The sequence below is a fragment of the Phyllostomus discolor genome, chromosome 4 (genome assembly GCF_004126475.2).
Source record: "Phyllostomus discolor isolate MPI-MPIP mPhyDis1 chromosome 4, mPhyDis1.pri.v3, whole genome shotgun sequence".
Lineage (NCBI taxonomy): Eukaryota > Metazoa > Chordata > Mammalia > Chiroptera > Phyllostomidae > Phyllostomus > Phyllostomus discolor.
Genome location: NC_040906.2, coordinates 112562780 through 112587623, shown reverse-complemented (window position 1 = coordinate 112587623; position 24844 = coordinate 112562780). Strand labels below are relative to the sequence as shown.

General features: G+C 51.8%; 1 protein-coding gene across 3 annotated transcripts in view; it reads left to right on the top strand.

Moving 5' to 3' along the window:
* KIF6 (kinesin family member 6) overlaps positions 1-21333 on the top strand; it is a 413362-nt gene extending 392029 nt beyond the window's left edge. For all 3 annotated transcript variants that reach the window (XM_036024067.1, XM_036024068.1, XM_036024066.1), the window contains 6 exons: positions 722-806; positions 2441-2576; positions 3539-3636; positions 12456-12560; positions 13906-14012; positions 20432-21333. In XM_036024067.1, the coding sequence (XP_035879960.1) occupies positions 722-806; positions 2441-2576; positions 3539-3636; positions 12456-12560; positions 13906-14012; positions 20432-20442 (542 nt within the window). In that variant the 3' untranslated portion in view covers positions 20443-21333. The remainder of the gene's footprint in view (positions 1-721; positions 807-2440; positions 2577-3538; positions 3637-12455; positions 12561-13905; positions 14013-20431) is intronic.
* The last annotated feature ends 3511 nt before the right edge of the window (positions 21334-24844 follow it).

Genomic DNA, 24844 nt, shown 5'->3' with positions numbered 1-24844 from the left:
AGTGCAGCCCCACAGAGACTCCTGGGAGGGTAAGCAGACCTTACCACCCAGCCAGGAAAGAACAGGTTCCAGACAACCACACTAGCCAGAGCGGGCAGCCCGGCAACCAGCTGTGGGGGTCATCACACATGGCGACACGGCCCTCCCCAAGGCCTCCCCACAGTCCTGTCACCCTGTCTTAGGGGCAGCGCATGGGAGTGTGGGCCTCGGCTCTTGTCGCAGTGCCTGGGTCAATCAGGCTTGGGAACCACTGCTTTAGAGGGAAGTCAAAACCAGGAGCCTACAGAACTCAGCCCCTCAGCTGGTGCAAAGAAAGACGTGAGCTGGTTTAATGATGTCTTCTTGGTTTGCAAAGGGCTCTGTACCAGAGGATGGGGAAATGCTATTTCGCATCTTCCCTGGGGACTCCAGAGGAAATGAGAGAACTCAATAGCAAAAGGATTAGTAGCGATGTAAGGAAGAATCCTCTTCCTGTGACAGATGCTGGGCGTGAGGACAGCTGACCAGCAGAGTCACGGGAGCCTCGTGGGGGCTTCCATCAGAGCAGGGGCCGCCATCCAGAGGAGGGGGCTGAAGTGGGCTCCCATCCTGAGGCCCCGGAAGGAACTCACAGGGTTGCCTTTCATCCATTTGGCTCCATCGTCTACCTAAATATCACACTTTTCCCTTTGCCTTTCTCCCCCATTGAAGTAAACCATGAGCACTGATCTCCCTTCTCCAGGTATCTCTGAAAACATGGCCGTGCCCTCAGGGCCAGACCGGCTGGAAGAGAAGCTGCGGTCACAACTGGAGGAAGAAAAGAGAAGGTGCCTTTTCTCTTCTCCTTGCCCACCCTGCCCCCAGCCTCAGAGGGTTCCCAGGGAGACTGGAGCTGCCTAGGGTCCAAAGAGTGGCTATGCCCTGATCAAGCCTGGAGCTTCCCTGGGAAGTGGGCCTAGCAGCAGTGTCCTAAAACAGCTGGAGACTTTGCTGCCTTTGAGCGGGAACCCTGGGCGGGTGAGGTTGGACTGGGAACAGAAGTATCAGGCAGGGAGAGCCCTTTGCTGTCAGCCCCCTCCCCGGCTCAAGATCCCAGGCTGACGCTGAGGAAGCAACCAGCCTTGTCTACTGCTGCCATCTAGGGGACGCAAGAAGTATGACCAGAGAGGTCTGCCTCCCGCCTGCGGCTTCACCCACCTCCCTCCTTGGTCTCTTAATCTGTAAGGGGTCCTGAGAACATTGTATCCCCTTGTAGCCATTTCAGGTCTCCAGGTGATTTCAGTTACAGAGTGAGGAACCTCAAGCCTAAAAAGACATGTGGCCATTACTGATACACAGTATGGTCACAGAATCTTGCTTAACACTCCAGCCAAGCTTTTTAGTTCATTCATTTGTGTGTGCATTCAGCAAATGTTTGCTCTTCCTTCCACTCCATGGAGAGATTTGGGGAGACCAAACAAGTCACCTCCTTGCCCTCAAGGTGCCAATGGTTTCATTGCGACACAGGCTGCCCTAGGCTGGCTAGGCACCCACCCTGAGCAAACCCCTCCACCCTTGTCCCCCCCCCCACACACACACACACCCCTGCCATCCAGAGACTTGAGGACAGGTCCCGTGCAGCTGGCGGGCAGGTTGCTCCTGATAACTGTGCGCTGTGGTTCCTCCTGCCAGCACCCTCCTTCTGGAAAGCTGGCCCTGCCCTCCTGCACAGCTGCTCCCTGGGTTCACTCCCCAGGTGTCCACTGTCCCCCTCACTCCATTCACTTTTCTCAGTTCCTTTCCAATCCATCCCTCTGTGTCTTCACTGTGCCCCATCCTGATCCCTTGGACCTCAGGGTCAGCTCAACGCTTCCCTCTGGACAGCTTCTGACTCACCGCAGTGTGCCCCACGCCCACACATGCATGACCCATGCCGACAGGTGCACTGACAAGTGCATTGCCGCCTCTGGTCCTCAGCACGGGGGTGAACCAGCGGACTGGGAGGCAGTGAAGACTGTGCTTCCAGAGCCAGACGGCCTGGGTCCCCACCCTGGCTCCTCTCATTGTTAGCTCTGTGCCGTGAAACAAGTTATAATACTTACCCTCCCATGCCCAAGGTTCCAACGCTGTGCAGCAGAGAGGACACATAACAGTGTCTCCTTCGTAATCCTGTGGAGAGGATTGAATGAGCTTGTGTATGTCCAGTGCCCAGAGCAGCGTCTGCCCCTTTGCAAATGCTCCATAACAGTAGCTGTCACTCTGTGAGACGGTTGTTCATCTCTCACACAGAGGCCTGTGGGCCCACTGGACAAAAACGCCCGGCTCTGCTTCTCTGTGGTGGGAGGACATGCTGGCCTCGGTGGGCAACTTTAGAGTCCCTCTTACCTACACAGTACTGAGGCACAGACGGGCAGCCGATGGTCCTTGGGCAGCCCTCCCTCCCACTAGTGACTTTCAAGACTCCTCTCTGATACCACTGCAGGTATAAAACCATGTTCACACGCCTGAAGGCCCTGAAGGTGGAGATAGAGCACTTGCAGCTGCTCATGGACAAAGCCAAGGTGAAGCTGCAGAGGGAATTTGAAGCCTGGTGGACCAAGGAGGCCAGCAGACTGCAGGTATGGGTGCCTGGCCGGGCCCCTTGCTGCCCTAGCACCTGTCTTCCTCCGGGGGCCCGGGGACAGTCAGGGCAGCTGGGGAGAGGCAGACGCAGCCCCCACAGGGCTGCCAGAGGAAGAGTGTGGGGGCTTCAACTTCCGAGCCCATGTGCCCTCAGCCCCAGCTCAGGAAGCAAGCCCTCGTTTTAGTAACAAGGAACGCAAAGGTGTCAGCTCCGTGGGTCTGCTGTCCCACAGGATGTCACTGACCTAAAGGGGACCAGGTGACTGCAACAGGGAGGATGGGGCACCCTGCTCCTGAGGTGCCACAGCTGTGCTGCCACTGAGCAGTTTTACAGCCTGTGGATGCACCCCGAGTGGGGCTGCACCCTGGGTGGGGTGAGCTGGAATGCAGTAAGCCTCATCAGAACATGGGAGGTGATACGGAGGGTGTCCCCTGACAGCATCCCGGGGGGACAGGGAAGCAAGTGGGAAATGAACCCCCACGCTCTCGGGCTCTGGGCGTTCTGCCAAGACCCAGGGAAGCTGCAGGGAAGCCTTGTCCGTGAGCCCTGCGTGGAGACACACAGGCCCCAGGGTGTGCGGTGGGGCTGCTCCCCGCAGGAAGGGGGCATCTCTCTGGAGCAGGGGAAGCAGAACCAGACAGGACTTCTGGAGAATTGTTGGATCACATTTTAAACATGTGTTCCTAACTGCAGGAAGTAATACATGCTCAATTTGGAAAACTTAGCCCAGAAAAGCACAAAGAATAAATCGCACATTACCTATCACCCTGCCACCCAAAGGCAGTGTCTTGGGGCCGGTCATCACACTCGTCACTGCACGTCTATGTCTCCCTGTCCCCACCTGTGCCACACACGCCAGCCCACAGCTAGTTTTCCCTGGGGGCTGAATGAAGGGCATTTCCCCGGTCATCAGACTCAGGCGAACACTGTGAACGAAACTCCTTCTTGGGCCAACAGGTGAACCCTGCAGCAGGGAACCCACTCGGCCACACGCAGCCTCTCCCCCAGGTGCCTGAATCTCAGCAGGAAAGGCCCCAGCTTCCCCCCAGCAACAGGTAGGAAGACAGTTCTGCTGACAAGGGGGGGGGGGGCGGAAATGCCCCTTCCTGCCCTCAGCCTGCTCCTGCTGCTCTAAAGGGTTATAGGCTGTGGGGTCTGGGAGGATCATTCACTTTCACTGCTAAATCGTGTGTAAATACGCAGGCTGGTGCCTTTCAGGCCTGTTTGAGCACAACCCCTCAGGCCTCCCCTTGCTCTGACAGCCACAGACCCGCTGCCATGGCAACAGGAGAAGCAGCTGACCCACAAGCCCTGGTTCTGCCCTGAGTAGAAAGAAGGGGTGGGCAGCAGGTGGGGGTGGAGAGTAGCGTGGGAGGGGGCGGGGGAGAGGGAGGGGTGGGTGTCGGTGGGAGGGCAGAGGGGAGTAGGCCCGCCAGGATCCGGGGACGCTCTGGTAAAGACTGTCCAGCACAGAGTGAGGACAGAGGCGGGCAGCCCCGGTGAGGACCGTGGCCGGCCCGGAGCTGGTTTCCCCGAATGATGGCACGACCCGGCAGGGGCGCCACCTCCCCGCTCACCACCTTTTGAAGGCAGGTCCCTTCTGGTGCCATCCACGCCCTTATCTCTTTCCAACCACACTACTCAGGCGGCAGAGTGAGTGACGTATGCCTCCGCCGTCACCAGCCCCCAGACGGACAGCCGTGACAGAGGCCAGGGCCGGGGAGCGGCCTCGGCCTCCGCCACCAGGAGCGGTCGGTCCTCTGACCGGGTTTGGATGGGGCTGAGCTCTCGCACTGGGAAGGCGGGGACGGGGCAGGTGTCAGACAGTCTGCGGGGTTTGGTGTGATGGGAGTGGCTCTCTGCCTCTGCGGTCTTCTCCTCAAAACCCATAACCCCGTCAGGTCATGGGGAAGACAGCCGGCAAGTCCCAGTGCAGGGACGATCTACAAAATAACCCGGCCAGTTCTCCTCAGAGCTGTCGAAGTCAGCAGACACGGGAAAAGTCTGAGAAACTGTCGCAAGCACGAAGAGCCGATGGAGATCCCCAAAGGAGCTGGGGATCCTGTCCGCCCAAGAACTCGCACGTGGGTGTTCACAGGTTCACAGCAGCTTCATTCATAATTGCCCCAAGACATCCTTCAAAGGGTGCACGGGTAAACAGACTGTGGAGCATCCAGATGCTGGAATACTGCTCAGTGATAAAGAGGCAAATTATCAAGCCAGAAAGACCCAGAGGAAGTTAAATGCATGTTGCTGAGTGAAAGAAGCCCGTCTGAAAAGGTTACACACTGTGTGACTCCAACTGTGACGTTCTGGAAAAGGCAAAACTATGGAGACAGTAAAAGATCAGTGATACCCAGGGGCTGGGTGGAGGGTAGAAATGATGAAGAGGGAAATGCAAAGGAATTTTTTAAAAAGATTTTATTTATTTACTTCTAGAGAGGCGGGAAAGGAGGGGGAAAGAGGGAGAGAAACGTCAATCCATTGCCTCTCACAAGCCCCTAACTGGGAACTGGAAACTCGCAACCCAGGCATGTGCCCTGGCTGGGAATTGAACTGGCGACCCTTCCCTTTGCAGGACAGTTGTCAATCAACTGAGTGGCCCCAGCCAGGGCCACAGGGGATTTTTAAGTCGATGAAACTATGCTGTGGGACACTGCAATGGTGGACATGTGATATGCATTTCTCAAAACCCATAGAACACACGACAGAAAGAGCGAGCCTGTGTATTAGCTATCACTTAATAATAATGTATTGATATTAGCCCATCAGATATAACAAATATACCACACCAATGCAAAGATGGTAATGATAGGGGGAAACCATAAGGAGAGAGGAGGGGTTACATGGGAACTCTCTGTACTATCTGCTCGATTTTCTATAAAACTTCCCTGAAAATAGGCCATTAATGAAGAGGAAAAGGCCATGTAAGTAGACAGCAGCGCTGCTCTGGGTCCCTGACAGCCTCCGGGACACTTGAGTTTGCAGCCCTGCACACCTGCCTCTTCCCCACAGAGGCCCCCTCCCAGAAACCCCAGGACTCCACAGAGCATGCTTGAAAAACACACAGCCAGCCAGCCAAGCGGCCAGAGCTCCCCCCAGTCATTGCTCTGGCTCCACTCTGAGCCCCTCCTGTGTCCTCCACAGGGGAATAAGCCCCCCAGCTAATTGTGAGGCTCAGAACCACTGGGTGTTCCCCAGGCTCAGTCTGATCTCTGGTGTAGCTCCTGCTGGTGGAACTATCCTGCCCAAAAAATAGAAGTCCCATCTCTAACTTTTCTCTTGTTCCAAAGACAATGAATGAAGAGAGAGAGTGTGTCTGCGATGACTGGGGATGTCAGGAAAGGCCCAGTGAGCACACCCCGGGGCTAGGAGGCAGACAGAGACTGCGCCTGCAAAGTGATGTTCAGAACCCTGAATTTCAAATGTGCATGCCAGGCCGCCATGGGAGCTGTTCCGACCCGCTCCTGGAGTGCCACACAAGCCCTTTGAGGGATGCTGAAGGACAGTCCCTGGGGGGGTGGCTCTCAGGTGGGCCCTGGGCCCCATCATCTGAGGTGGCAGCCATGCTCTGGTCCAATCACTAGCCCTCATCAGAATAACCAATTGTCCTGAACAGTGTTTGTTAAGATGCCTGGACTGCATGTGGTCAGCACCCCCAAATTCCCTCCCACAGCAGGAGTTCAACACCAAAAACAACAGGTGGAGAGGTTATAAACAGGCAGGTGAGAGCTTGAAAAGGGAGAAGCCTAGGGCTCCCCTCTGACAAACAAATCACCTGCCACCTGCTTTATCAGGCTGACTGGGAAGAGCTCACCGAGCTCTGCCCGGCCACTGTGGCATCTTGAGCATTGTCTGTGAACATCCAAGTGGAGGGCTAGTTGTTGATGCCCTTAAATTCCCCAAGGAGACAGTATTGACTTTCTTCTCTTACAGTAATAATATCCCCTGCCATTCACCAAGGGCTCCCTGGGCCAGGCACTGAACAAATGTGCAAAGTATGTACTCTCGTTGTCCCCACCTTACAGGTGAGAACACTGGGCTCCGAGAGATTGATTAGCTTGCTCAGGGTCACCCAGCTAATAGGTGCTGAAACAGGGTTGGAACCCAGTCCAGCCAGCATCTGGCCACCCCCACCCCACTCCTCGAGTCGATTTCCATTAACATCAGTGACTGCGCTTCAGGAGCACGGGCACATTCTGTTGTTTAGTGGGAGGTGGCGTTTTCCTGCTTGTCTTCTGTACTGTTTCATACAAACGTGCTTTCTTTATATTCTGCCTGTCCTGCGTGGAACCTCTCCTCTCTCAATGTGCCCACATTCTGATTTTCCTAAGGGGCCAGGGCTTGCAAAGAGCAAATCTGTGCTCCCCTCGAAGGCCAGCCTCTGGCCTGGAAACCGGACATCCCTGCTGTCAGCCCCACCATTTTGGTCGAGAAACCCGACAGTGAATCCCCTCGTTTCACTAGTGAGAAAACTGAGGCCCAGGAAGGGGGTGTGATGCTTTAGACTCTGGTTAGTAATGTGAAGAGCTACAGCTTACTCCAGACTTTCAGACTCTGTGTTGAGTGGCATTTCTTCTTTCCTTCCCGCTCCCTGCTCCCCACTCCCTGCCTCCGCTCCTTTCCCAGCTTCACTCTGTCACTGCCTTCACCTTCCCATCTCTCTTTCACTCTCTCACTCTACCCGTCTGCATGCCCATCCTGCATTCCCTTCCTCCCTTTTTTTCTTTTCTCATCCTCTCTATGCTTCTTTGCCCTTCTCCCATCTCCTTATCAGCAAAGGCTGCCACTCTTTATTGCTTGTGCACGTGTCCTTTACCAGGCCTTTACCTGCCGGCTCCCTGAGAGAGTGCCCGCTGCGGACTAGGTCTAAGAACTAGCCCTGGATGTGGTGTCCTTCCGAAACCAGCCATTAGGATTGTGCTCCTGCTCCAGCACCCACCTTGTCTGAGAAGTAGGACCCATGCTGGCTTGGCCTTCCTGGGTATTCCAATTCAGGATGATCCCTGGATGTGCTTGCTAAGAGATCTTTAACCTTAACGTTCAGGACCTTGGATTTCACAGGTGCCCATCAGATCACCAGTGGTCGCCTCCAAGAGTCCCCCTTTACACTTTCACAAAGAGTGTATTAAACAAATCCTCATCAGAGCTCTTTCAAGCAGCGGGCCCTTGGGCAAGCCAGCTTCCCTCTTTGGAATTCCCTCCATCTTCTGTAAGATGCATCAGGGTCCCTCTGACACTGTTATTCTATGAGCAGATAAATGTGCCAGTGCCACTGAGGAGTTGCTGGAGCGAGAGAGTGAGTCCAGCCGGCTGCCTGCACCTGAGCTCCAGCGCGGCTGCTGCCGACAGACTTGGTGCCGGACAGGGGCTGCTCCTCCGCTCCTCGGGTCTGAAAGAAACCCGGCGTCCTCACTTCCCCAAGGATGCACAGGGCCTGCAGGTCGGTCACTAAGTTCACAACACTCCGATTGGTAACCCAGGAGGTCTAATTACAATTAATATTGTTTATTAATTTTTATTAAGAAGGATAATTAATTCTGATGGCTGGTATGTTCTCTCCAGAACAAATGTCAGCATGAGAAATGAATTCAGTGTCAAAGGCAGGTTGGACGAGAGAGAGGATAGAAGCAATTTGCAGCATGAGGGTTCAGAAACCAAGCTGTGGCATCCCGTGACACTGGAGCAGCTTAGGAACAGAGGAGTTATTTCCCTCAGGAGCCCCATGCCTTTGCACTGTGCCATGCTCCTGCAGGGGCCAGTGGAAGCACCAGGCTGGGCATCTGGGCCTGCAGGGGGCCTGCCATGGTGTGGTCACAACGCCCTTCTGCCCTGCCATGTCCATCTCTGACCTTTCCCGTCTACTCCCAGCTGGCCCCTGTGAACACTCCCTGGAATCTTAGGAAAGGCTCCACTGGGAAACCATCGAGTTAATGAAGCATTTGTGTGCTAATCACTTGATCTTACAAGATTTGCTATGGCTTCCAAACGGACCTGGACTGCGGAATGGATAGCCCATTCTCCTTCCCTTCTCTTGACCTGCAGGGAGAACTCGCCAATTAGAGACCTGAGAATTGACCCCTGTCCTTAAAGAAAAGTGTGCATAGCCTGCCACCTAGTGGCTATCTCTGGTCCTGCAGCAGCCCTCATCAAACAACAGATCTTCGACTGGCCCCCTCAGTGAAGAGTCTCTGGGGTGCTGGGAATTAAGCATCAGGGGGAAGAAGTCCCAGGTCTGATTTACTCTCCTTTTGTTTGAACCACAGTCCTGAACCTGTGAAGGGCAGGCCCAGGGTAAGAAGGCCTGATGCTGGAAGAGACAGGAGAGGGCAGAGGCTGGAGCTGGGAAGGGGCTGTAATCAGGGGTAAGTCAGCATCATGTCAGGCCTGGGGGGTTCCTTGGACTCTTGATGCAGACTTAGCAAATGTGGTGCACCTGCCTCTAACCATGGGTCTGAGAGTTCCCATTTGTAAAAGGAGGGTTCTGACGAGGTGACTTTTTAGACCTCTTCCTGCTTCGATGTGCTGTCTAGGTAAGACTAGATCCAAAGCAAGGAGGAAGATCCCACCCCATCACTGGAGTCTGGGACAGCTCTGGCCTTTATCTCCCAAGGGGTGCTTCTGGGTGTTGCTATACCCAGCGAAGAATCCAAGGTGAGGCTCTTGCACCAGGCAGCCTAGTAAAACAGGCAAAAATGCATCTGTGTGAGCTGCTGGTTCTGACTCCTCACTCAGGAAACACAGCTGGCCTCCTAAGGGCAGCTGGTGTGGCCAGGGATAAGCCATGCACCCAGCGTGCTCCCGCAGAGCACCAGAGTTGGGTCCAGTTAATATCGCATCGAGACTCAGAGCAGGGGTCCTGAAGCCTGACTGAGTTGTTAGACCCAGATTCTACCACTACCAGCCGGGTAACTTTCAAAATTCCTTTAACCTCTTTCAAAATTTATTTTTGAAAACCTCAGTTTTCTCATGTACACAGTAGGGATAATGAGGCTGTCGAGAGGATTAAATGGCATGATGTTTGCAGAGTGCTTCCCCAGAACCTGGTGTGTAGACGGTGTCTGTAAATGACAACTGTGATTTTTGTTGTTTTTGTTCAATTTGCATAGCCAATGCGTGCAATGCTGCAATGTGAAAATTAATGTGTGAACCATCTGTTCTCGACTGAATGTCTGTGTCCTCCCACCCCACTAAAATTCATATGTTGAAACTCTAACTTCATTGTGATAGTATTTGGAGATGGGGTTTTTGGGAAAGGAGTAGATCGTGAGAGGAAGCTCACTCTCTTTCTGTGTAAGGACACAATGAGAAGTGAGCAGTCTGAAACCCAGAAGAGGGCTCTCAGCAGAATACAGCCGTGCTACACCCTGATCTCAGACTTCCGGCCTTCAGAACTGGTACTGTATTAGAGCAGCCTGACCGTACTCAAACAGAAATTGGTACCAGAAGTCAGGTGCTGCTATAACAAACACCAAAAAATGTAGAATCAGCTTTGGAGCCAGGTGATTGGTAGAAGCTAGAAAGTTTTGAACTATGTAACTAGAAGTAGCCAAAAATATCATAAAGGGACTTTTTCCCCCTTCACCTGAGGAATATATTTATTGACTCTTTAAACAGAGAGGAAGGGAGAGAGAGAGACAGAGATGGATACAGAGACAGAAACATCAATGTGAAAGAAACATCTATCAGTTGCCTCCCTACACTCCCTGACCGGATACCAAACCTGCAACCTTTGAGCACACGGGATGATGCTCCCACCAACTGAGCCTCCTGGCCAGGGAATAAAGGGACCTTTACAGGAATTCTAAGGAGAACTCAGAATGGAAAGAGAAGAGCTGTCTAGCAGGCTTCCATCATCTTAGAGAAGACAAATAACCATGTTCAGAATGTTGATAGAAATAGGGATGGATAGTAAAGGTCATTCTCATGAGGTCTCAGACAGAAATGAGGAACGTGGTATTAGACAGTGAAGTAAAGACAATCCTTGTAATAAGGTGGCAAAGAACTTGGCTGAGTCGTGTTCAAGTTCTAGTATTCTGTGGAAGGTAGAACTTACACATGATGAAACTGGATATTAGCTAAGGAAATTTCTAAGCCAAGTGTTGAGGGACTGGCTTGGCTTCTCCTGATTGCTTATAGTAAAATATAAGAAGCAAGTAATCACGTGAAGTTGAAATTATTAAGCAAAAAAGAACTAGAATGTAAAGACTTGGAAAATCTCAGCCTATCGTTATTGCAAAAAATAAGGAACTGTCTTCAGAAGAGAGCACCAAGGGTGTTCCCAAGCGACCATAAGGAGATGAGTGTGGGTGTGAACCAGGGACTCAGTAGCCACCCCAACAGGAACCCTGACGGTGTGAACTGGAGAGGGGGAGCTGGGGAGGAACGAAGGCACGCTGTTGGACTTCTTGAATTTCACAGGATGGGACCATAGAGCTATTCTGCTGTGAACATGCATATTCTTTAAGGCAAGAGAAGAACAACCCCAAAGGGGATTCAGAGACCTTCAGAGCTGCACCTCCATTTCAAAAGGAAGGCCCACTGACTTGCTTTCAACAGGTCAAACAGCATCTGCCCAAAGCTGGAGTAAAGCAGGCACCCAGCAGAACCATGAGGGCATGACCCCTGGCCAGCAGAGCCTGGATGACCTCTACCCCAGTGGGTCCAGAAGGCGGGACCTTAACCCTAGTGAGTCTAAAGTGCAGATCATCGAGCCAGTGAAGATTATTCTCAGGCCTTCGGAACCCTGGAGAGTTTGCCTTACTAGGATTTAGACTCCCTTGGCACCCATCACCTGTCCCTATTTTCTCTTTACCCTGTTGGAAAGGGAATGTCTGTCATGGCCTGTCCCATCACTGTGTTTTAGAAGCACGTAGCTTGTCTGGATTCACAGGTTCACAGCTGGAGGGCAATTTAGCCTCTGGACGAACCAAGAATACCTTGATTCTCACCTATACCTGATTAAATGAATTTAGATGAGACGTTGAACTTCAGATTTAGAGTTGATGCTGAAACAAGTTAAGATCTGGGGGGCTGGTAGGATGGAATGAATGTATTTTACATGTGTCAAGGACCTGAGTTCTGGAGGGCCAGGGGTGGAATATTATGGACTGAATGTGTCCTCCAAAAATGTGTGTGTTGAAACCTAATCCCTAATCTATGGTGTTTGGAGGCGGGGTCTTCGGGAGGTGACTAGGTCCTGAGAGGGGAGGCCTCCTGAATGGGACTCGTGCCCTCTTGGGGGCCACTCTTGTCCACCACGTGGACACGGGTGAGTCGGCCACCGGCTCTCCTGACGAGGGCTCTCACAGAAACCCAGCCACGCTGGCACCCCGAGCTCGGACTTCCAGCCTCCAGAGGTTCCTGTTGTTTAAACCACCCAGCCTGTGGTCTTCTGTTACAGCAGCCTGTGCTGACTGAGACATCTTTCACAGCGGGGGAGTCTTGGCCCCCTGTCTGAGTCAGCTCAGGCTACCATAACAGAACCCCACTGGCAAGTTTAAACTACAGGAGTTTATTTGTGTCTCACAGTCCTGAAGGATGAAGAAACCCATATCAAGGTCAAGAGGGAGTCTGGTGAGAACCCTATTCCTGGCTTGCAGGTGGCTGCCTTCTTGCCAGGTCTTCACGTGATAGAGACAGCACTGGTCTCTCTTCGTCTTCTTATAAGGACACCAGTCCCACCGTGGGGACCCACCCTCATACCTTCATCTAAACCTAATCACCTCGCAAAGACCCCACCTCCAGACATCATCAAAGTTGGGACGGCAATAGATGGATTTTGAGGGGACACAAATATTCAGTCCATACAGTCCCTAAATATAGACACTGAATTTCTCTTTGTAAGCCTCCTCCCATACCTTCTCCTTTGTAGGTTTGGTTTCTACAGTGATGTGAGCGCCAGGAAAGTCCTGCCCTCACCTGGCCCCATCCTGTGCAGCCCGGAGCCGACCAACACTCAAGCCTCCCTGGATGACAGGTCTGTGGTCTTCTCCTCCTTCTGCGCCTGTGACAGCCCCTGCTGTGGGCAGATTGCATCGAAGTCGTCAGTCTGTTTCCCCCCACAACCTGAGGAGCCCCTTGAGCAGGGGCCGCACAGACAGAGCCAGGGCTAGTCTCCACTCTGCTACCTGGAATCCCCTGGAATCTCTCCCAATGTCACTGGGGCCCTGTGTGGGCAGAGATGCATCATGTCTCTTGTGAATAGATGTACATGGGGTCATTAAAGGAAAGAAGAGCCAGCCCAGGACAGTCCCAATCTAGGCCATTAACTCCACCACGGAGTCCTCGAGCAGGGAAGGAGACAGAGTTTGCAAGCCAGGCCTCAGCCCTGTGGGCCGTTCATTCCAGGGCGAACAAAGTGAATCAAGCCTCTCCCCAGCGCCTGCCCTTTGTGCCTGGCAGACCCTACTCTTCTCCCAAAGTGCCCAGGGGTGAGTTCCTCCAGGCCTTCCCCCCTCCCTAGAGAGAACAGAGAAGGGATAGCCCCAGCCCAGCTCCCTGCCTCCCGCTGTGATTCTGCTTTAGCACCTCTGGCTGAGTTGCAGCTAGAATGAGGATACGAAATATTACTTGTGATAATGAATATTTGATTGCATATAATCCTCACTGCCTTCCAAGGGAGTGGAGACTGTCACCTGCTGTGTGGAGGGATGGTTGTGAGGATGGAAGCTTGGTAAAGCCAGGAAAGTACATTGTTCTGAATTTTCTTGAGGGGGATTTTATATGAAGGAGTTGGATGGAGAAAGAAGAGGGAGAAAGACAGGTACATCCCTCCCTTCCTAAGGGGATTTCTGTACTTCTTACGAGTCTCATTGGCCAGAGCCTGGCCACCTGGCCACACTTATTTGCAAAGGAACCTGGGAAATGTAGTTTTTAGCTATAGCAGCTTCTTTAGCTAAATATTGTGGTTCTGTTTTTAAGGAGAGAAGGGAGAATAGTTATCTCTGCCTCAGGAGCAACTAGCTAAGCCATGGAGGGGATGGGGACACACTGGGGAGGCATCCTAGGGCATATGACATCTAAATTGGGTGCTGAAGAAGATAGGTCCCAGGTCAAATGCGCTTGCTTTGGGTAAGTTGGAGGGCAAGAGAAGGGGCGTAATAGTGAGGGGATGGAGAGGTGGTGAGAACATGACACATCTGCATGTAAAGTTTTGCTGTGGCTACTGCACAGATAAGGGGGAGGGAGTGAGAAGGAGGCAAATTCATTCTCACAGTGTCCTGGGTGACATTGGGTCACTGAAAATGAAAAAGCGCTTTGGAAAGGTAAGCACTGAGCCCAAACACGGGGTGTAGTAAAGTGTGACATGTGGCTGTCCCCAGCATCCCTGAGAAGCCAGTGTCGTCCATCCCTCTCACCGGAGACAGCCAGACGGATTCCGACATCCTGGCATTCATCAAGGCCAGACAGAACATTCTGCAGAAGAAATGTAAGTGCACCTTCCTCCAGGGCCACAGGTGACCACACTCTGCTCACCAGCCCTGGGACAGGTGAGGGGGGAGGCTGGAGAAGGCAGTGAGGTAAGAAGGAAGGAGAAAGCTTCCTGAATGTTCCTGAAGCCACAGGACTGGCCTTGTGGTCACTTCCATGTGCCTGGATTCTGCGTCCTCCTGGAGAAAGCCCCAAGGACAGTAACAGAAACCCCAAGACAGGTGAAGAGCGCAAGCAGACCAGCCACGCCTGCCCTGTTTGGCAAAGCATCTCTTCCTCTTCTAGGTCATCGGCTCTCTTTATTCGCTGTCCCCAGAGCCACCTCTCTTTGGCTCAGGCCTCACCAAACAGGAGGGGGCTGGGAGGTTTGGTAACTTGTGGAATCCCTGGCTAGAAACATCAGTCTCCTGCTGGAGCATGGATCTTGCCAATGAGTTGTAGTTGTAAACACTGCTGGAAGGCCCAGGCCTGAAGACACCATAACAATTACAGAAACCATATGTGTGGGGTGTCAGACAACAGGAAGGGAAAGAGAAGGCCCTTCCTGGCCTTCATCACTGCCTGCCCCCCTCCCCTTGGCAGGTTCCTACCTGCTGTGGACAGGTCACCTCTTCTCCTGCCCTCCCTCCCCCCAGAGACACATGGGTGACCCTCAGGGCCCTTACCCCAGCCTGCTTCTACTCATAGCCTCGAACTGATAATCGAAGACTACTGGACAGGCTTAGCATTGCTTTCACAGGTCAACAGGCTCCTTGGTGGATGAAATGGCAGACCTGGATCCTACAATGACTGACACCTGCCCTGAGGTCCCTACACTTGGCTTCATGGCCAACTCTCTGCCGTTTAGACTAGGAGGTTTGCACATGAATGGAGCACCCCCAGTAGAGGGTGGCCTTTGCCATGTTGTCCTCATCAGTGGCAAGCAGGCTTCCTCACCAGGATGCTTATTGTCCTACTTATCGTCCTCTCCTCCCCACTAGGATCAGCACCATCAACACCATCGTCAAGTCTAGTCTGAGACCTGAGACAGTGAGAACCAGAGAAGGCAGTGAGGCTCTTCCAACAATCTCTCCTGACACCTTGGTCACATAACCTGCTTTCTCTCATCCTCAGTTTCCTTGTCTAAAAAAGAAAATGAAAAAAAAGGAATTTTGATTCAGTGATTTCCAAGGCCCCATCTATGGCCAAAAAACTCTAATGACATGTATCAGACACTGAATAGTTCTATAGAGCCAGTCAGGGAAGGGACACTATTTATTGGGCATCTTGCGTATGCCAGGTGCTGTGCCAGTGCAGTGAGTTGTACCGTGGCAGTGAACAAGACAGAGTGCCCTTGACATTCCAGGAGGAGGGAGGAGACATGATGACCATATCAACTGATACCTCAGATCATTTGAAGTGCTCATGAGTGCTATGAAACAGCTGAAGTATGTAATGCAGAGTGCAACAAGGAAGTCCGCTTGTAGCTGGAGGGGTGGGGGAGGCCTCTCTGGAGAAGAGAACTTTAACCCGATAGCTGAGCAGTGAGAACGAAGCATCTGTGCAGTGTTCTGTGGGCAGGCAGTGCAAGCAGAGAAATCAGAATGGGCAGGCCTGAAGGGAAGGGGCTTTGCTTGGTCACAGGATGGGAATGAGGCCAGGGGTGGCTGGGGGGCCGAGCAAGGCAGCAGGGTCACACAAGTCTTGTGTGAGGGGTTTGGCTTCTATTCTAGGTGCAGTGGGAATTCACTAAAGAATTCAAACTGTGGCAGGTTGAGCTGTGACTGCTGCCTTGGGAAACTCACTCTGGCTGTTGTATGAACAGTGGGCTGTAGAGGACCAGGAGGAGCACAACGATCAGGCTCCGGGGAAGGTCCAGGCCAGCGATGGGGGCAGCCTGGACTTTCCAGCAGATTGGACATGAGTTGTGAGGGAAACAGGGAGCCAGGAGGGCTCCTAGGCTTCTGATCAGAGCAGCTGATGATAGGACGGTGGTGTCATTTTTTGAAATGAGACAGACAGGGAGGAGCAGATAGAGAGGGAAGGACCTGGAGTTGCAGAAGCCGTGTAAGAGCCCAGAGGAGATGAGTAGGCAGCTGGACTTGAGTCAGGAGCTCAGCAGGGAGGTCTGGGTGGTGTGGAAAGCTGTGGCATTGTGTAAAATCCCTAGTTGCCATGACATTTAGAGGTAGAGTGGGAAATGCAGCCAAGTCCCTGAGAAGGTGCAGCCAGTGCAAGAGATGGGCCAGCGGGTGAGTAAGTGTGATGACCTCAGGCAAGTCAGCGAGAGACCATGTTGCAGGGCAGACAGGCCGGGAGAGTACAGTGCTGCTGAGAGGCTGAGTCAGCAAGGGCAGAACGTGGACCCCTGGCCACGTGCATGACGCATGATCCTGGACACGAGTCCTCTCGGGCCAGGAACTGCGAGGATAACAGCCCCCGCGGCTGCAGGCCTGGAGGGAAGAAGGGGAGAAGAGGAAGCAGAGATGCCTCTCTCTGTGAGTTTAGATACCTCTAAACTCACAGTTTAGTGAGTGGAGATGCCTTTTCAGAGGAGTTTACCTGTGAAGAGAGGAGAGGAGGCTACAGCTAAAGGAAGCCGGCACAGAGCAGGAAGGATTTTGTTTTTGTTTTAAATGGTTTTGAAGACATTTATATACTGAAAAGAATGGTCAGTAGAACAAAGGAAATTGGTGATGTGGAAAACAGGACCAGAACTGCAGGAGAAAATCTTTTGAGAAAAGTACAAGATATAATTTCTAGGCCATGTGGAGAAAGAGGTTGGCTTTGGGGGCAGGGAGGCCCCCTTCCCAGAACAACTCATGAAAATCAACTGTCACTTCTCCCATCAAGAAGTCCACAAGTGAGCAATATTTTTAAGTTACGTTTACTCACCTTTTCTACACGTCATGGAGACTTTTTCATCTAGCCCTCTGAGAAGAGAAGAAACATGGACCCAAGGCCTGTGTCGGGATGGTGTTTCCCTGCCCCACTCTGCCCCGACCATGTGGAAAGCTGGGCTGAGGGGTGGGACTCTTACTAAAATGTGTACAGCACATTACCAGTCATACATCTTTTATTTATATTATTCCATCTGATGCTTTCAACACTCCTGTAAGGTATATGGAGCCAAGAGCATGACCTCCCTTTCGACAGGTGAGGAAACAGAAGCACACAGAGGTTGAATAACTTGCCGGGCAAACAAACGGCAGGGCCAGGAGAGCCCAGGACTTCTGCACACTCTCCGCTGGGCCCCGCGGTCTTAGAGCCACTCTGCTGTCCCTGTCGGTCTCTTGGCCTCCACCCTCCCTGCAGCTGGGGAGCTTTGTTCTCCAAACAAACAGCAGCCTGGAAGTCATTCATCAAAACAAACAAGTTCAAGGGTTCAATTTTTATTCTTAAGGGAAGAAAAATAACCCCGGGTTCTTAGTGACCATGGGGCTGCAAAGGAAGCTGAAGACAGGATGATAAAGGGTCCCTCTCCTGCCAGGTCAGGGCTGAGAGGCCAGCAGGTGCAGCCTCTCTGGACGTGTGGCAGATGGCCCCGGTCCCACTGCACAGCACTTTCTACGCAGCCCACTTATCAAGCCTGCCTGTCAGGCAAACACGCAGGCTGGGGCCCAGGCACCTTCCCCAGCCAAAGCAAACACTCCCCTCTCCCCTGGGCTCCCTCTGCTCTTAATTTAGGGGCCTGTCTGTCTGGGCTTCTTCAGCAGTGCTCATTATGGGGAATTTGTGACTATCAGTCTGGGAACAGGAGCCCAGAGAGGGTGATTTAACATAAGCCTCCCACCGGCTCTTAGACCTCACCAAGGCCCATGTGAATCTACTTGATTTAGGGTTCAAGGGAAAGCTGTGGAAAGTTTAAACCCCTGCCAGGGGCACCTGCGGACAGGTATATATCTCCCATAAGAGGCATTAGTCATCCATGGTGCCAAATCTGCTGTTTCTAACTACCAAGGATGGCTTTAAAATCTGAGAAAATGAGGTTAAATCCTTTCTAGAATGGTTTTTTTTTTAATCCCCCTTATTTCCTGAGTTTGGAAGTATTTCCATCTGGACGGGAGCCTCAGTGTGACTTCCGTGACCACAATGCCCGTTTCTCCAGCTGGTACCAGGAAGAGGCTCTGACCAAGTGCCTCTACGTCCCCACTGCCCCCACCCCATCCTCTCCACTCTAAGGAGCCTCCAGCTTTCTCTCCTTTGTTCTGTGTCCTTCCCTGTGTGATGGAAAGAACATGGAACTGGGAGGGAAGAGGCTTAAATGCTGGGGCTGTCTCTGCCTTGTGCCACCTTGGCAGCCTCCCTCTCATCTGTCAAGTTCAGATTCCACCTTTGCCCAGTGGTCGGCCTCTCCCAAATAATGACCACAAATGCCAAGTGCCAGGGTGCTATGGGTGGGGAAGTTGGCCTCTGTGGTGAGGTCTGACCACATGGTGAGGTGTGATTTTTTTTTAATGGTTTATCTGTAGCAGCAGATAAACCTCCACTCTGGGAATCTACAGTCACAAAATCTGAATATAGACTGATAGCCCCATCACTTAACTGGGGCTCATAAAGTAAAATATGAAGCAAAAGCAGTGCCTTTTAAAAAAATATTTTTATTTATTTATTTTTAGAGATGGGAAGGGAAAGAGAAAGAGAGGAAGAGAAACATCAGTGTGTGGTTACCTCTCACATGACCCCTACTGGGGACCTGGCCCACAATCCAGGTGTGTGACCTGATGGGGAATCAAACCCATGACTCTTTGGTCCACAGGCCCACGCTCAGTCCACTGAGCTACACCAGCCAGAGTAAAATGGCACCTTTTATTTGGGGTTGAGAACCATGTCTTGGAGTGCTATGCCCTCTCAGCCCAAGTCGGTGGTGTTTCTTCTCCACCCCATCCCCACCCCAGTCACTCCTGCACGCAAGTGTCTGTGGGAGCCAGTGAGAGCCCTGGGGTGGGAGCTGGCTCTGACTCTGCCCTGCTGGCCCAGGCTGCTTGGTCAGTGGTGCAGAGGAAACATAAGACCAGAGACTTGGTCAGCAGCCACATGGCTGGTGGTGCCCTATACCTGCCCTCGCCAATCCTTGGAACCAGAGACAGGAAAGCAGTGGGTCTCAGCTCCAGCTGTCCATCAGAATCTCCTGAGCCCACCCAGAGATTTTGATTTAATCAGCCACAAGAGTGGCCTGGGTATCAGCATTTCTGCAGGCCCCGCAGAGGTTTCTAACCAGCAGCAGGGCTGTGAACCAGAGGTCCAGAGTGACTGGGACACATCACCGTCATGTGCTCTGGTGTGCCTGCTGGTCTGGTGTGCCTTCCTTCCTGTCCTAGGGTTGCTTCAGTGAGGACAGCTAGGAATGGTTTAAAAATAAAGATCAGCTCTGTGAACAGTGAAGCCAGCCCGGGGAGCTGCACACAGAATTAGATCTGAAGGACCAAGGGCTCATAGCCTTGAATTTTCTTCAACCTCATCCTCCCAGCTACCTCCCACATTCAATGCGTCACAGAGAATTACCAATTCTCCTTCAGCAACACCAAGCCAACCTCACCCACCCTCCCCGCCCACTGCCGGGTCCCCGTGGCTACATACCGGATGGCTGCAACTGCCTCACCCCTCTAGCTCTCCACCTTCTGCAGGTGTTTTTAAATAGTGTGTTCATTACTCTGCCCAAAAATCTTCAGAAATTCCCTTTCGCTCTTATTGTGAGAGCGAAACTTTAAACAGATTAACTGCATGTCACTCACACCAGTTCTCCTCACACTTTAACATGTCACTGAGACTAGAGGTTTTGTTAAACAGCAGATTCTGGTCCAGTGAGTCTGGGTGGCAGGGGGCCCAAGATTTTGCATTTCTTAACAAGCTCCCCAGCGATGCCCATGCTGCCGGTCCATGGGCCACTGGGAGAAGCCAGGAGCCATGCTGGCCACTTTGCTTTTTCCAGGTATTAGGAAGTGAGGAAAGCAAGGCCCGGAAAACTAACATAATTTTTCCAAAGTTATGAGTGTCACAGGTGGGGGACCATCCTGGCTGCAACTCAGGAGCTCTGGTTCTTAATCCAGAGAGCCCATCTCTGTGCCCAGCCATGGGAGGTAACCGGCATGGAGGGAATGCGATCAGGAGGAGCCAGGCTGGACTGTAACAAATATCTGGAGCGAAAAGCAAGGAGAGAATATGTTGGAGAATGAAGTAGGTGTGTCAGTGAAAACCGTGGGGTGGAAAATGAGTGTTAGTTCTGGCTCAGAGAGATGAAACTTCGGCAAAGGGCAAAGAAAACTTCTTCCTTCAGAGCTTGGGGAGTAAATGAAGCCCCTGGCAGTCAGGGCACTGAGAAGTCCCTGGCGGGATACCCAGGGGGTGTGGCCTGCATGTCCCGCCCCTCGCCCTTCAATCCAGGTGAAGTCAGAGGCCCTTGCACAGCCTAACCAAGAGCATCCTGTCTCCTTTCAGGTTTCCAGTAAGTGTCCAGCATGAACGGAAGACAGATGAAGGCACCTCTTCTCGCTCACCCTGGCCTCAGAAGTGATCTGGGGGCTGCTGGGAGCAACTAGTGACTTTAGTTTCAATGGAGGAGACTGTGTTTCTTTAGGGGTGGTGTCCTGGAGGCTGCCTATGAGGCTGGGGCCATCTTTGCTGTGGGTGCTGGAGCTGTAGGCTGGGTCAGACAGTGTTAGGGTACTGGGGTCAGGACAAGGGATTCAGCTCACTCATGCAGCAGTGTTTCTCATAAACAATGGAGACCCTTTTAGATTATAAAGTAGTACTATTATAATATAGTGCAGGGACACTCAGGGACACCAGTGGTGGAACAGAGGGAAATAATAGTCATTTTTAGCTATTCACCAGCCCATTCCCTGCCCTGCCCTTGGTGTAGAAGCCCAGGAACAGCCAGGGCAAGCCAGGTAGTGGGGCAGAGTCAACACCAGGGCGGTGAGAGGCAGGGCATCTTGGTGGCCAGTTCCAATCTCTCAGACCAAACCCTGCACCATCACCCCAATGCCCTGATGGCCCCTAGGCAGTGCCCAAGTGATCTGTGTCTCCAGGGAGCCCCCCACCCTGTAGAGTCAAAGGACACCATGGCACCCACAGAGCAGTAGATAGCTCCCAGGAGCTCTACAGTGTGGGCACCTTGGGGTGCTACAGAATTTGGGACAAAACTCCCACTCCCACTGGAGAAACAGCTGCCAGGAGTCTTGTCTCAGGGAGCCTCCCCACACTCCAGGCCCTGGCTCCTGGTGCAGATCCAACGGAGGGTGTCCAACCCCTAGGAGGCATTGGGTGGTGGCTACAAAGGCGGGGGGAGGACTGGCACCTGGAAATGAAGGTCACAGAATAAAAGTGCTTGCCCACTGGCCCTGTTCTCTCTGTTCTATAGACACAGGACCTCACCCCCCTGGAGAGAGAGCAGAGAGAGAATACACTACAACTAGCATATTCCCTCCTTCTCAGGACAGGGTGGAGGAATCATGCAGGAAAAGACAGATCCTTGCATTTGAAAGCTGGACAGGCCCATAGAGCTCCCCTAATCCACACTCTCATTGACATGATTAGGAAGCTGAAGCAAAGGGAAGCCCTGGCTTGCAATTATGTAGCTAGTTAGTGGCAAAAGCACCCTCCTTGGGAGGCTTCCCCTGACCACCCCGACTAGAAGTACCCCCTAGTTACTCTCTAACCCATGACTCTGATTTACCTTCTTTATCGCTAGCTAACATATCATCTTTATTGGCTTATTTTTTATGGCCTGCACCCCCCAACCCTTAGACTAAAATCTCCATGACACAGGGATCTGTCTGTCTTGCTCTCACTGTGGCCCCAGCATGAGTCAGTACTCAATAAATACTCCTTCAGTTGATGAGGGGGAGAGTCAGAGCCCAGCTCTCCTGCTGCTGAGGCTGGCTCTGTGACAGAGGCCCCTGGGGCAGGGCCCAGTCCTTCTGGAGCATAATAACAACTGAAAACTAGACCATATATATATATATATATATATATATATATATATATATATATATATAAATTTATATATATATTTAGAATATATATATATAGAATATATATATATTCTAAATAATATAAATATATACAAAACAATGGTTTTCAGATATTGGATAAAAGGCAGTGGAGGACATTGATACCCAAAAGAGAAACAAATGAGGTGGCCTTATGATTGCCACAACTTACTACCTGCAGTGTTCAGGCTGCAGTTCAGGAAGGGGGCACCAGGGAGCGTCTCCTAGTGGTTTCCTTGAATTTAGGAAATGGAGGGGACAGTCTGGGGAGGCCGAGGTGGCTTAAATTTGCAAGGCAGAGTACCAGAGATGAGTCAGCTGCAGAGAGAAAGAGATAGAGATGGAGATGGTGAGGTGAGGTGGAGGGCTGTCTCTGGAGATCTGCAGAGGGTACTCCTGAGTCTTCAGCTAACTGCTGACCAATGAATAAGTGTGAGAAAATCACCCAAGACTGGAGAAAGAACTAGCAAAAAGAAGGAAATAGATAACACAGGGCTGGGAACAGTTGGAGTTTCCAGCAGCCAAGCAGAGAAATCTCCTCACAAAAGGGTCGTTGAATACCAAGTTCAGAAGGGTGTTGCCTCAGAAATGGGTCCACGTGAGCCCCAGATGAAAGGCTGCTCTGGCCCTGCCTAACAAAGTTTGAAAAGCAAGCCTCAGAAGAGTCACACTGTTTCCAGTAAGTTTCCAAGTAACTCCACTGAGTCTCAGAACAAAATTTGAAAATATTTAAAAGAATACAAAATATCCGGCACCCAACAGTGCAGAATTCACAATATCTGACATCCAATTTAAAAATTACCAGGCATGCAAAAAGTAGGAAAGTAGGCCCATAATGAGGAGAGAAACCAAGCGATACAAATAGAAACAGACCTGTGAATGACAGAGATGACAGATAAAGTAGACAGGGACATTTTTTAAAATGCGGTGCATGTGTATTTAAAATATAGGCAGAAAGATGTCTGTTGTAATTCCTTCACTGTCAACATGAGCCATTGATCTAGACATTCTTTCAACAGGATATGCCTCCCACTGTCCCGAGTTCTAAGGAGTTGGAGGTAACCAAGACAGAGAAAGCACCAGCTCTCCTGGAACTTAGATTCTAATTAGGGACATAGACAATAAAGAAATAAACAAGAGAATCTGAGCTAAGGAGTGGGGTGGGATAGGATGGGCCTAGGCTCACTGGCAAAGTGGGCAAGGGTGTGAGAGCCAGGCAGGTGTGGAGAGGAAGGCAAAAGAGAAAAAGTCTTGGGACTAGGATAGCAGGTTGGGGGGCCTGAGAGGAGGTCAGGCTGAGCAGTTGAACGGGAACATGGAGCGTGGCAAAGAGGGGATCTATGGGGGATTTGAGTCATCTAAGAATATGGGGGAGGAAAGTCTTCCATGACGTGTTTCCAGGGGCTGCCTGGGCTTTAAGACAGAGGAGGTATAGGAAAGTCAGTTGTGTGTTGAAGTTGAAAATATATGTGTAAAACGTGGGAGGAGGAATAGCGTTTCCTTTAATACAGGCTCTCTCTCCTGTGTGAAAAGTGGCCTCTGAATATGGCCCTGGGTGCTTCTCTCACAGCAAAGGAAGAGGCAGCACCCCTCTTTAGGGATCTCCATGGCCACGTGCCAGCCAGCAGGGCTGAGCCAGTTTTGTGCACACTGAGGGAGAACTCAGAGCCAAGAGCAGGCAGAGAGCTAGTTAGGTCCACCCTCTCTGTCCACTGAACTCCTTGTCTCAAAAAGGCAGCTCTTCCCCAGACCAGCTTCATTCCCCCTCTGGTCCCAGGTGTGAGATACTGTTATCATCTTCTCTTCAAGTAACCATCTTTTGGGTTTGCTTTTTCATTAATGTCCTTAAAGCCAGGCAAGGAGATCCCCTCAACCATGCCTCAGAGGGCCATGAACTTTGAAGTGCCTTACTAGAAAGTTTCCGAGTCTCCCTCTGATGCCATCATGGCCAGGAATGCCAGCCCTGTGGGCCACCCCCAGCCCAGACAAGGCCCCTTGTGGGCCTCAGTTTTCTTTTCGCCCTGCAGTGTACTCTTTGGCTCCTGCATGGGGTTGACCAGATGCTCCGAGGTGCTCCAGGGTTCATGTCTATGGAGTTGTCCTGGAGTTCCTTTGTCAGTCCCTGGTTCCGGGAGGACAGCCCTATGAGCCAATCACTCCTGCTGACTGATCGTTCCTTTCATGGCGTTGCTCAAGACTGGGCCACCAGGATGGTGCCAGTGTGCCACTCTGAGTGACCCTCACAGACATAGGACAAAGAACCTTTACATGTTTGTGATTAGGCAACAAACAAATCCATGAGTATCACTCTCCTACCATATATTCTGAATGTTCACCAACAAATCACTATACCTCACATGGACACATGAATTTGGTACATTTTTTAATCAAATTGCTTATATAGACAAAAAATATGTACCAGGACTCCACACACCCAGGAGCAGCCATGGCCTTTTCTCTGCGCTCAGTCCCCTGTTCATTCTCTCTCTCAGGCCCTGGGGGAGGCTCTGCTCTTCCCTGAGGCTGAGATGAAGTCTGTCTTGGTCAACACTCCTCATCCACATCCTGGTCCATGTCTTCTTGGGCTTATTGCTGCTTTAGCTCCAGACTCTCTTGTTTCTGGGTTTTTTCCATAGTTTGTAGAGGGAAGGAGACTTAAGGGGGCTGCTTTAATATGGAGTGTCCAGTGAATTCCTGAACAATCCCTTTGCCTTCCTCAAATGTAGTGGCCACCAAGGGAAGGAGGCATGGTCCCCTCATTCTTGTTGTGCTCCAAGCTGGTCAACTCTTCACTAGGTTGCACAGCTGAGCTATTTCCCTGTGGGAGTTACAAACCACAACAACTGGGGAAAAGTAG